At 44.1% G+C, this 12144-nt stretch overlaps 1 protein-coding gene across 3 annotated transcripts; it reads right to left on the bottom strand.

Moving 5' to 3' along the window:
* Positions 1-1848: 1848 nt before the first annotated feature.
* lima1a (LIM domain and actin binding 1a) lies at positions 1849-12144 on the bottom strand. Of its 3 annotated transcripts, XM_088408904.1 has the most exons (9): positions 11977-12144; positions 10095-10427; positions 5385-5451; positions 4863-4945; positions 4697-4762; positions 4564-4618; positions 4423-4466; positions 4210-4343; positions 1849-3250 (listed from the first exon to the last, which is right to left on the bottom strand). In XM_088408904.1, exons 2-9 carry the CDS (start codon positions 10206-10208, stop codon positions 2302-2304), a joined length of 1512 nt encoding a protein of 503 aa, XP_088265030.1. In that variant the 5' UTR covers positions 10209-10427; positions 11977-12144; the 3' UTR covers positions 1849-2301. The 3 variants fall into 3 exon arrangements, with proteins under 3 accessions (XP_088265030.1, XP_088265031.1, XP_088265029.1); XM_088408905.1 differs by lacking the exons at positions 10095-10427; positions 11977-12144 and adding an exon at positions 9223-9314; XM_088408903.1 differs by lacking the exons at positions 10095-10427; positions 11977-12144 and adding an exon at positions 6835-7234.

Below are 12144 nucleotides of genomic sequence, written 5' to 3'. Positions count from 1 at the left end.
TAACGAACAATGCTTCAACAATAGAATTCCATGAGTTAGCTTGAGAATGGCGCTGCTTGGTAGCAATGCTCCTTCTAGTGGTGGTTTGCGCCATCCTTTAGTAGTGATAGGAGACATGGCCAGTGAGAAAAGCTAATTAAAAGAAACTAGATGCACTGACAAGAATTTGTTTCCATCACATCCTTGGCTGCAGGGACCTTGAGTGGATCCGTAATTCTATTCCAATCATATGTCAACTGTGCCTTCTACACTCTTCTCCTTCAACATGATCTCCGGTGGTTTGTTCACACCTCCTGCCATATTCTGCACCCTCCTCGGCGGTTATCTGAAAACAAGAGTATTCACACCACATTGGAGACTGTGCAGGTGGCTTTTTTAAGGCTTCCATTGGCTTGTAAATGTCATCGTCATCTTCACAGCGCCTCATCAGGCGACCTTGACGCCAACACCAGCTTGTAAATCCAATGCGGCACTCTCTGTCAGCTGTCACAGCAGAGGTCCGACACCCTTGCTCTGCTTTGTTTCATTTGACTCTTTGACCAAGAAAAAATAGCTAAACGTCTGTGAGGCCCTCACAGCTTCGAGAAGCTTTGTACGGCAGAGGGCGCCCCCCAGTGACGGAGTACATACTTGTGGAACATGTTGCACACGTTGGTATGATTACAAGCGAAGCCTCTGCACAACAAAACTTTCCAATAAAGTTTTCACTTTCAGCATGAAGATTCATTTTTCGTGGATTAAAGCTGGAATGACCAAGTCTGGCCCTAGACAGTCCCTATACACCCTGTTTTGCATATATTCCTTCCTCCAAGGCACTGGATTCAAATGATCTTGATTTTTATCAAGCATCTGCAAAGTTTGCCTACAAGCTAATAATTTGAATCTTGTGCGTTGTTGAAGTGCATTGAAAACAGGACAGATAGGGGCTGTCAAGGACCCAACTCTGACATCCCTGGATTAGAGCATCATCTTCCTAAATTGATTTCCGTGTCCTAAAAGTCATTCATGCGTCTGAAAATAAGTGTGAAAGTAATAAAGTAAGTAATCAGGGAGTCGCTGTTTGCCAGTTTCAGTAGTCTACAGGTGCTTGCACGAACATGTTTGTCAAGGTTGTGTTATGCAGACATTTATCTTGCATGATGAGTTAAACATACGGTTCAGTTTGTCTTATAGTATGTCTAAAGGGACAGTACATTCATTGAGATTTTCCCAGATTTTATTATTTTGTCTGTAATTTATTTGATGATTAAGTTGCTTTTTATGTAGTTAAATCCTTTACCAATTGTGATCAACTGAAATCACCTTTGTCACTTGTGATCAATGAAATCACTGCCTCACACAGGCCTCTTAATCAAATTTCCTTTACCCTAAATCGAGTTTCGGGCCCGCTTAATGCTTAGATCTATTGCAGAGTAACTTTAGTGATATGTCATAGCTCTCGTTCTCCCTATAGTGCCTGTCCACACCATAAAATGGCCTAGTCACGACCATACATCATCATTCTTTATAAGATGCATTGAATCCATTCTGGACTCTTGGAAAAACTAAAAGTGGGCATGGAGCCAAAGTCTACAATACTGTAAGACTATCTCGCTGTATCTTCGCACAGTCCAAAACCATGCACACGTACACAGAACTTTAATTGTCAACGACTGTGATGGTGAATTTTTGTTGAAATGGTAAATGATGAAATTGACAGATGTGCACATCAACTATCAGCCAAGTTTGGGGGGAAATCATTTTTGATGGTGGATGAGTACTTAATGATCCCCTCATACCCTACACATTTTTAAAGACACCTTAAAATTACCTTTTGTTATTCAACTTTAAGAGAAACGACATCTCAGATATTTTGTACATATTTTATTTAAATAGCGAGTCATGGCCTTAAAAAATATCAGAATCAGATTATCCAGTCGTGGTTTAGAATTTTCCAACATGAACATACTGAATAGTAATAAAATTAAACAAAGGTTTTAAAAATAGTAAAAAATTGAAGGGCTTGGTCGGTTCTGGTTTCTTAGCGCTTTTGGTGTCATGGTAATTTACAACGAAATGCAGCAAGCTGCAGTGGCACAAAACAGTCAAATTCTGGTCAGAAAAGGTCATGTAAAATACATTCCAGTCCTTGGGCCTTTACTGTATGTCTAAAATGATTCTAACTGGGGCAAAGTTAAAATAGGTTTCACGTAAAAAGGAGAGTAAGATAAAGATGGAACGGCTTTGAATGTAAAAGAGGCACAGATGGAAGAAGTTGGTCACGTTCAACCTGAAACTTGCGGGCTAGGACATCAGCTCAATTCAGAAATCTTCTTCGTCATAGTAACGATGTTGCTTGATCATTTCCTCCACGGTCAGCGCTTCCTGCTCCTCGGTCAGCGCCTCCTGCTCCTCGCCCTCCCAGTAGCCCACATCCTGTGGCGAGCGACTAGCCTCCACCTCGTCGTCCTCGGACGAATTCTTGCCTCTCACCTCTTCTTCTTTGTGCTCCATGGGCTCCTCCGGGAGAGTTGGACCGACTTCTCTGACCTCATCGTGGCTGAGATGGTGCTCTAGCTCGTCTTCTGCCTTGGCCGCGTCGTGGACATCCTTCTCTGGCATGTCTTCCGCCTCTTCTCCACTGCTGGGCCTGCGGTCGTCTGGCGACGGCCCCTCGGGCTGCGGCTTCCTGCCCGGGGACTTGGCGGCGGCAGCTTGGCCCGCCAGTGTGAAGGCCATGCAGCGCTCCTTCAAGGAGGAGCTCCTGCGCAGACAGGAAGCTTCTCTGCCCTGCCCGGGTGGCGAGGAGGAAGAGGAGTTGTCGTCGTTGTCTTCCGGGGGCCATTTGGCTCGGATGGGCTTGCCGCTTGGGTCGGCGGCTGTCACGGCTCCACTTTGGCAGCCGTTGCCTTCGGGTAGTGGCGGCCAAGAGATTTTCAACCTGCGCGCCTCCGCCGGTTTTTCGCTTTTCTCTGGGGTTGCTTGTCCCAGGGCCTCCATGGTGGCGGTCAGGACGTTGACCTTGGCCAGCGGAGACTCCTCCACGCTAGGGCTCACCAGCTCAGAGCCGAGAGAAGAGGGGCTCTTGGTGACATGCGGCAAAGTCGTCGGTGGAGGCGTGTTCATCTCTCCTGCCTCGCCTTTGCTCTCCCACAACTCCTTGTGGGGCCGGTGGCCGAAGCCCTCGTCGTAGTTGCCCTTGGCCTTAAAGAGCTGGCAGAAGTGCGGCTTGCAATACACGTTGTTGTGCAGGGAGGCGTAGTTGAGCAAACTAGATGGCGAGAGGACAAAAAAATAAACATTATGTATATATACATTATGTATATATAGCAAAAACGTGTGAGGACTCGAAGATGTTGTCCGTTCGTAAAAAAATTCAGGAAGATACGCGTTGCACAAAATGTGTTCAGTTTGGACTCCGTGCTGAGGAGTGCAACTGATTTTGTTGTAGACCAGTTCTACTGTACATCCAAAATCTTTCATCTGGAATACAGTACCTACCATTGCTATTGTTGTCTGTTGAACGTTTGAATAGTATTACTTAATCAAGTCTCTAACATTTGGTACTAGAAAATGTTTAGAAGCATGTATCAGTCGTTCTGATATAATATTAGATCCATATTGGAATTGGAAAGCGCTCTAGGCTACAATATGGGAATCGCATCCATGATGAAAAAGTTGCATAGGACACCCCTAATACATAAATATATAATTGCCCATGTTGATACGTCAACGTGTGACTGGTTAGCTCCCTCTAGTGGTAAACTAAAGAAATAATTAAATGGACAGTGCATACATAATGTAAAGTGTGGCTTAAAGGTACAGTGTGTATTAGTTCTCATTTTTAAAAACAGCTATACATTTCAATAGTATGCAAATGTTCTATCACATCAACTTTTTTTAAGTATGAAAATCTTGGGCCTAGTAGTCGCTAATTCTATTAAATGGGAAGTGTCGCTCAGATGGAGGTGTTATGTTTCTTTTAGCTATGGAACACTGAAGGATGAAAACCTGTAGAACTGTAATTCAAATGGCATTTTAGATGTTGGTTTGCATCTTGTGTGCATTCGAGCGGGTTTCTTGATTGTATGCCAATCGTAAATGAAAGAAGGCTTGCCTACAAGCTCTGAAAATGGCTTTGATCAAACCAAAGCTAGCAACCAATATGACAAGATAGTCCTAATGAATCCAACAATGAAAGTGAGGCACAAATGTGTACTGCCTCCTCACCTGAGTTTGGTGTTGCAGTGGCAGCAGCGGAAACAAGCGCTGTGAAAGACCTGCTGATTGGCTACGAGCCTCTCCAGAGGGTACACAGTCTTCTGACAGGACACGCACGCTTCCCGCACGGGTAGACAAAAATTCTGCACAGGATATACAGTTAAAGACACACCAATGTGAGGGGAGTGTGTCTGTGTGTATAAATGCGTGTGAAAGACTCACCCTCGGAGTTTTGGCTGGAGAACAGGAAGCAAGATTGCCAGGACCTGTGGCAGCAGTAGGCAACAGACAAATTGAAAACTGAGTGGTGCAGTTTATCTTTTTTTTTTTTTTTTAAGTGAATGGCGCCAGTAAATACATTACCGTTGTTCTCTGCATTAAAACTTTTTCTGTTGTTTAGTGCCTCAGACTCTGGACTCTGTAATGAGAGAACAATTTGTGTCACATGTTGATGATCCAAAAGTCCTCGTCGTATCCTGCTTCATGCTGAGCTCACCATGTCCAAGGAGTAGGGTGGGACATTCTCCTTCTGTTTGCCACCAAATGTTTCTTGCAGATCAGTCTGACAGGGACAAATGACTCCTATTATTAAATGGTCTTTTTTTTTCACGAAGTAATTAACTCCGTGGATTTTTGGGAATATTTATAGTACTCCGACTGACCGGGGTGACCTCCTGTTTGGAGATGGCTGCCTGGTAGAGAGCCATTCTGTCTCGTAGAGGAGTCGACTCTGCGAGACTTCCGTCTGATCCAAACACAAGATACGACATTCAAAGTAAAAGGAAAAGATTCTGCTTGTTACACTTTCTTCTTTTGTGGTCAAACTGTTAATCGGGGCAAATTTTGTCAACCAGGTCTTTTCTCGTTTTCTGGAATATTATCAGAACCTCTTTAACACTACCCGCTATTGCTGGGGTTTGTCATCTTTTAAAATTGGTGTGTGATGTCGTCTTTATCCCAATTACCTTAAAAAACGGGAAAAAGAGGGAATGATCTATAGATGTGCCAAGAAAAATCATGAGCTACTCCAGTCCGCTTTGCAGTGAAGAACAAAAAATGTTAACTTTAAAGAATAGCTGGATAGATGTCACACCATCCGATACACCCGCACTCTCTGTGAAATGGACCCAAGTGTGGTATTTAGCATTTAGGTGGAGCTTTTTAAGCACAGTCGGAGTACATACCCCCCAGAAGCTGCTCCATACTGGCTGTATTAACACTGTTTCCTCCGCTTGGCTGTTCTTGAGACAGCTGTGACGAAAAGAGCAGGAAAAGAATATAAGAGGCAATTAAACACAAGCCAGTGAGGAAAAAATCGCTTGTCAGTGTGTCCTGCATGACACACACTCTTCATGTGGCAACGTGCTATGTCACGTTCAGAAAAGGTTACCTCAAAGCCACTGTTGTGTGTGTGTGTGTGTGTGTCTTAGTCTCCCCACCACATTAATCCCCTTAATGAGCTCAGAAAGCCCGACAGACAAACCAGTCTGATCAGCACGAGACAAAACACACCGCACATGTCTCTGCTTCTATGCTGTATATTTGAAGTCAAATCATGAAACCCCACAAGATTTGGAAATGTCTATTCTTATCAATTTCAACTTTATTCAAGCAGTTAAAAGACCTATATTGTGCTTATTTTTAACTTTCCACTGTTAAATATTGGCATATAAATGATTAGGCATCATATTTGGCACAATGGCGATTCAATTTCTTATGAAATAGTTGAGTTATTGAGTCATATTGGGTTATTGTGATGGCTATATTTCCAAACCAAAATACACCTTGAGCCTTGCTGAGGGGAGTTTTATCATTTTCTTGCAGAACGATTATGTTTGGTGCAGAAGATCCATCCATTCATTAACTAGAGCCGGTTATCCTCACAAGGGTCACAGGCTTGCTGGTGCCTATCCAAGCTGGCTTCAGGGAGTAGGCTGGGGACACCCTGACCTGGTTACCAGTGTTAGGTGTAAGAATGTCAAAAATTGGCAGAAACTACAGCATTCACTTTGAATTAATTGTTAGCAATTTCAGCAATTTATTCGCAACCAAGTATGAAACACAGAGACCAAAAATGTGTGTTAGATATGTCCCGCTTCACTTCAGCCCCAAACCACCTCCGTGGTATTGAATCAATCCCCATGGGTGGATTATGTTGCACAGGCCGAGGGGGAAGCTTATGGGAGGGACCAACAGATGTTTGGGGGGGGGGGGGGGGGGGGGGTATCCCAGACACACGAAGAGGGGGTGTAAACATGTGGCCAGCCCGATGTAAACACGCACACTCACACACACACACGCAGGCGGGCTTTCAGCAGGGTAGCTCAATGATCCAGACAAAGAATCTGCCGCTAACCTTGATGCCGTCCAAGCCCCCGTCTGGATTGAAACATGCAATCTCTCTTACCCACCACTCAATAAAGCCGACTTCACATTGAGCCTTTCAAAAACAAAGACAAGGAAGGAAAACATTCAACTCAGCACCGGCCACAATGTTTGGTGCCAAAGAAGCACTCCTAGACTTCCTCCGATGAAGGCAACTTTGAGAGACAGCTTTTCATGATGAAGACAACAACTTGGAAGACATCAAGAAGGGCAAAGAGAAAGAAAAGCAAAAATGCATATGTTAGCTACCTCTTGTGAAGAGAACCAACAATTGAGGCGGATTGACGGAGAAGCCGGCGCGGACGCTCTGACAAGGCGGTGCTCAGCTCTGACGGGTCCAGGCGCAGACTGAGAGGGGATGAGGGCTGAAGCAGGGCCCCCGGGGGGCCTCGGCGAAAGGGTGGGAGGCGATGGAGATGGGGAGCAGGTGCAGCGGGGGGCTCGGGGGTGGGGGCTCATACTTGATGGTTTGTGGGATAAACAGGGGAGGTTTAAGGGGGCGTAATCAGAAACGTTTGCAGGAGGGTTCCATGATGCCGAATGAGCTCCAAAAGTCAGGGCTAAACTACCGTACAAGCTGGGGGACCAATTTTAGGACTTGAAACTTGCTTGCTTCAAACTTATGAAAGACTTGATTTTACGTGGGTCTTGAACTAGGTGAATGACTTGACAAATCTCACACGCTTCGTTTTGGAAATTGAATCTTCATTGTCAAGCCTTTGTACCAAGCCAGAACGTGATGTTGGTTGAATTTCTAAGCTAAATTCACTCTTTTGAGCCGTGGAATACAGAATAAAACTGAACATTGCACTGCAAAAGTTTTTTACACATCTTTCCTCAAAATAGGGGTTCTTGGAGCTATGGGGTTAAACAAAAAAATCATAGAAAACAAATTAAACAAGATTTTGACCTCAGGTTTTCAGCACACCTTTTACCTGAATTAATAGCATAATAGCTTTCTAACAGTTATGTAAACCATCACTTCTATATCTCATTGTAAATCAAGTAAGGTGTTTATAAAAAAAAGGTCAGAGATCCTTATGATCAAATGTATTACTGAGCAGAATGCAACAGGTGTGTTCTCCTACTCCTAAGTTTTACTTTTCACACTAAACAGGAGACAGAAAAGTGTTAGCGTTATGGGCTAGCTAGCTCTCTGAAATTGTACTGGCTAAAGAAAAGGCTAAGTTGACGAGTAGGTGAGCATGGCAAGACATGGTCTGAAATCTGATTGGACCAAAATGTGGAGTTTTCAGCCAGCGGAGAAGGCCTCCCTGGCATTTCATACATCCAACCCAGATGGCTAAAGAGCCGCTTTTCTTTCCAGGCCTGACAATAGGGCGTCGTCGTGCGGGGACAGGAAGGATGGGGATGAGGTAGGGGCCTATTTGGATAAGCGTCAGAGGGAGGCGGCCGGATTAAAGGGGTAACCAAAAGTGGAGGGGGAGGTTTCAAGTGTGCTTGTGTGTTTAGGGATGGCACACGTGACTGATGAGGTAAGCATTGCTTGAAGATCAGATGATGTCATCAACAAGCAGCATGATGTCACGATGCTAACAATGAAACACAGCGGGGGCCATGGTGCGAGCCTCTGCACCCTCGCTCACATCCTTTCATTTGCGCCTTCAGCGCTTCATAATCAGGCAAGTATGCAATAAAGCTACTTTTAACAAGGCTGCACTTGTGGACTACATCATCCAAGTGGTGCGCTCATACAACAGCCAACTTGTGCCAAGCGAATATTACCATATGCCTATTTAAGGGATTTAAAAGTTGTCATTCCGTCAATATCCAACTGTGGACTTAAAACTGCACAGAAATAAAAGAACTATTTTTTTGTGTGAAATCAGTTTAAAAAAAAAGTACAATTACAGTTTAGAACTTTTTGGTGCCAATTTTTCATGGCAACTTCCACCTTGACCACATGCACATTTTTCATAGATATTAGGAGATCCTCTGGAGTTATTCTCGTATTATCTCCACCGTGCACAATAAAAATGACAAGAGTGGTTAGAAATATTCCATTATCAAAACAGGCCACATACAATGAATGTCATGCAATAATATCTTGTTAACTAATAGGAAGGTAACAACTTCTATAAGAGAAATAAAACAGATGAGAAAACATTCACAAAGTCAGAAAGAGGTTCACCAGCGATATGAATTACATGTTCAATCTCACCAGGACAGTAATCCACAAAAACCAGGCCGATTCAACACTATGTAACAAATGTATGGCAGGCAAAATTGACGCACTTTTGCATTAACGTTTTTAAGCCAACAGCAAGGAAATTTTTTGCAACATATTCAATGTTTTTTTTTTTTTTCCCACAAGTCATGTCATGTGTTTTGATTCGACTACTGCTGATCATGTCTAAGCAGGCTGCCGTTGTGGTGAACTCAATACAAAGACATTCCTGATCCAAAGATAAAAGCGGAAAAAAAGGTCACATGAGTGAACAAGCCAGCATTCCGAGGCATGGCCTATCTTCACTCCAAGCTTTCTGTCAAGATGATATGAACCCATGCTGATTTTCAAGCACTGACTAGGTAGCATTTTCCCAACTTTCTGCTCTGCAACGATTCTCAATCCAAAGTAGGTTTTGGCTTTTTTTTTTAAATGGAGTCCATACTCACTTGCTTGGAATTGACCCGTCCACGCAGCTGCGCTCGACTGTTGGCCAGCCGTTGCCAAGCACACTCATCAGGTGGCGTCATATCCTCTATGATGACACGTGATGGCTTAAAGGCGCACATGCCGGACCTCAAATGCTTTCAAGTGCTCGTCGCCTTCGTTGACATAATAAGGAGTGACCACATTAATGATGAGTGCTCATTGTGTGGACATGTGACCGAGCTCCAATGTGTACCTCTTTTTATGGGGTTGTTATGAGGATTGATTTTGTTTGTGGTCTCTTGACATGACTTTTGCTTTGTTGGCGACTCCAGTTCATTTCAATTTCAGTAAAACGCCTGTTTTCGCTTCTTCATTCGAACCGCCTCTGATTCCCATTAGTAGTCGCTACAACATTCACTTTTGTTGTTGTTGTTTCGGCTTAAGAACAACATCACGAAGGGGGCGTTGCAACCACATGTGGCGTGGCTTCAGTCACGAAGATGTTTCACTTCCTGCTTAGAAATATTGGTAGCAAAAATAAATAAAACTCATATTTCATCCTAAACTAGATCGCTAATGTACCATAATCACTTTATGTTCCGTGCGATTGTTCCAATTTGAGATTTTCAAGCATTAGCCCCCTTTCCATTCGGACAAAGGCCGACGAGAGGCGAGCGCAGCATGTGACGAGGAGTGTGATGCCTCCGAGGCTCTTTTGACAACAAACTGATTGAGTCTAAGCGTGACCGATTAGCGACTTGTTCCATCGGCAGTCTGAACCAAAGGCAAAGTTGTTGACATGTTTTGAAATCAGAACAGCTGCACTGACCCCGGAGGCGGCGCAAAGAAATTCTGTTCTAGTATGTTCCCAATCCTTGTGGAGACGACTCACCTGATCCGTCTCACCCTTTTCGAAAATCATCTTCAGGTGGTTGAGGGGAACGCTTGGTCTTTCTGATTCGGGTACTTCTGCCGGCCCGCTTTCTGGTTCCTCCTTGGCCTCCATCCCCGTTCGCTCCTGATGGGCGTGACGGCCGTGTGCTGCCAACTCTGAGTCTTGCTTCAGGCAGAAGTTGGTGGGTGTTGGCGAGGTTCTGGATCTACGATGTGGGCCTCAGCACACCACCCGTTGATTGAGGTGACTTTCTCTGAAGGCTGAACTGGATGGTTTCTTTTGAACACCTATGTTGCAGGTGCCAAGGGATGACTGTGAAGATTCTGCCGCCTACAAAGACAAAGATTATTTATAAGTGACTTCTGCCTGCCAGTGAGTGGTCCAACACACTCAGTCAGCACAATGATTTGTATCCTCAAACTAAAAGCTTATGTCCAATAACCAAAAACTATATTTGTTAATCTGTTTAAAAAAAAGACTTTTAATTCATTGTGTACAGACTAATAATTTTGGGTAAAGAGAAGTTCTGTGACTTGGCTAACCCTTTATGTTTCAGAACCTGTTAGTCAGTTAAGAGTGGGTGTTGTAGTCCTTGAGATTGGTCTTCTCAACTTTTTTTAAGAGTCCATATTATGATATTTTAAACTTTCAATTGTGAAATATATGCATATAAATCACATTTGGCACACTGGCGATTTATTTCTTATTAAAATGAGTTTTATAGTACCAATATTTCTAACCAAGTAGTGAAACGTCTCGTTTACTGAAGCCGGACCCGTCACTGTGTGGCTGGTGCAACCTCTTCATGACATTGGTTAATGCCGGTCGGCCACAAAGCTACTGTCCATCCATTATTTTAACTGTTTATCCTCACGAGGGTTGCGGAGCGCTAGAGACTACCCCAGTGGAATGAATAAATGAGCCAAAACTGGTATTTTACTGACATTGAAATGCAAAACAGCGTCAAGAGGCCGCACTCACTAAAAGCTGTTCCTTTCATTAAATCAGTCCCGTGGGAAACCAGTATTCATAACAAGAGTTCCGCCCGCGGGTTAATTATTTACTACTGACATTGATTGTCTGGGAGCGCCCCCCCAAACACACATTTTCGCCACCGGCATTTTCTACCTGTGAAACATTGTAACTAAAAAAATGAAAAATTGCTGTTTATTTGGATGACTCAGAGCAAAACTTCTCCAGAACTTCTGAACCAAAATAACACTCAGTGACGCGAATGAGGTCGGCGTGTATTTACTCTTGCATGGATGATACAAGGACTTGCTATCGTCATCAGGACCCTCGCAAGTCATATTTATCTGCTTGGGTGGGGCCAGTGCTGAGAGCGCAGAATAAGCAATGACTGTTTAGAAATGCATCAAAAAACAAATGATCCTGCCATTTTGTCTTGATATGCTGTAGCCTTGACAAGGTCTTGGTCTCATTGGTGTGGTCATGAGTGCAACACTAGATAAGAGAAATTCTCTTTCGCTGTCGGAAGACAAGAAACGTAAAACTTCTCATCAAAGAATGCCCGATGGGTGCAATAGATTGCCTAAACTTTGACTACGTTTCCCTGACGGGCTCCAGATGTGATGACTCACCATTTCTTAGACACACAATGAGTGATACGAGAGGCGCCTTCTCTAGTTAAATGGGGAAAGTTTTCACAATGATGCTCAGAAACAAGAGTGAGTGAGGTTAAAGGCATTTTAAACAAGTGGCGGACAAATAACTTTGTCAGAGGGGGAGGGCGGGTGTCGGGGGGCAAAAAGACAGCATAGACAGGAAACAACTCTCCGCAAAAAAACAAAGAGCCATTCAGACAAGGGAGGAAAGGAGCCAAGAAATATAGACTTTTAGTCAAAGAAAAAGTCCAAACCTGAGCGTGTCTGAGGACACGGCGATCCGCTGGTGCGATCAAGCGTCGGCCGGCCGGCAAGAATTGCCACAAGGCGCTCCAGATGTGAAAGCAAGAAGTGATCAGTACCCAGCCCACCCCCTACGCCCCACTTAGAGAGTGAGCAAGAGAGAGAGAGCGGGAAGGAAG

The sequence above is a fragment of the Hippichthys cyanospilos genome, chromosome 2, assembly GCF_059441005.1.
Source record: "Hippichthys cyanospilos isolate Australia breed blue-spotted pipefish chromosome 2, RoL_Hcya_1.0, whole genome shotgun sequence".
NCBI lineage: Eukaryota > Metazoa > Chordata > Actinopteri > Syngnathiformes > Syngnathidae > Hippichthys > Hippichthys cyanospilos.
This window is presented reverse-complemented; position numbering and strand designations above follow the sequence as displayed.

Excerpts from the sequence above, each read along its gene's own strand:
- lima1a (XM_088408903.1), bottom strand. The coding sequence starts at position 7,044 with ATGAGCCCCCACCCCCGAGCCCCCCGCTGCACCTGCTCCCCATCTCCA. Across the intron at positions 4,344-4,422 it reads CTCCAGCCAAAACTCCGAGG|AATTTTTGTCTACCCGTGCG; the intron begins GTGAGTCTTTCA and ends TATCCTGTGCAG. Across the intron at positions 3,251-4,209 it reads CACTGCAACACCAAACTCAG|TTTGCTCAACTACGCCTCCC; the intron begins GTGAGGAGGCAG and ends CTCGCCATCTAG.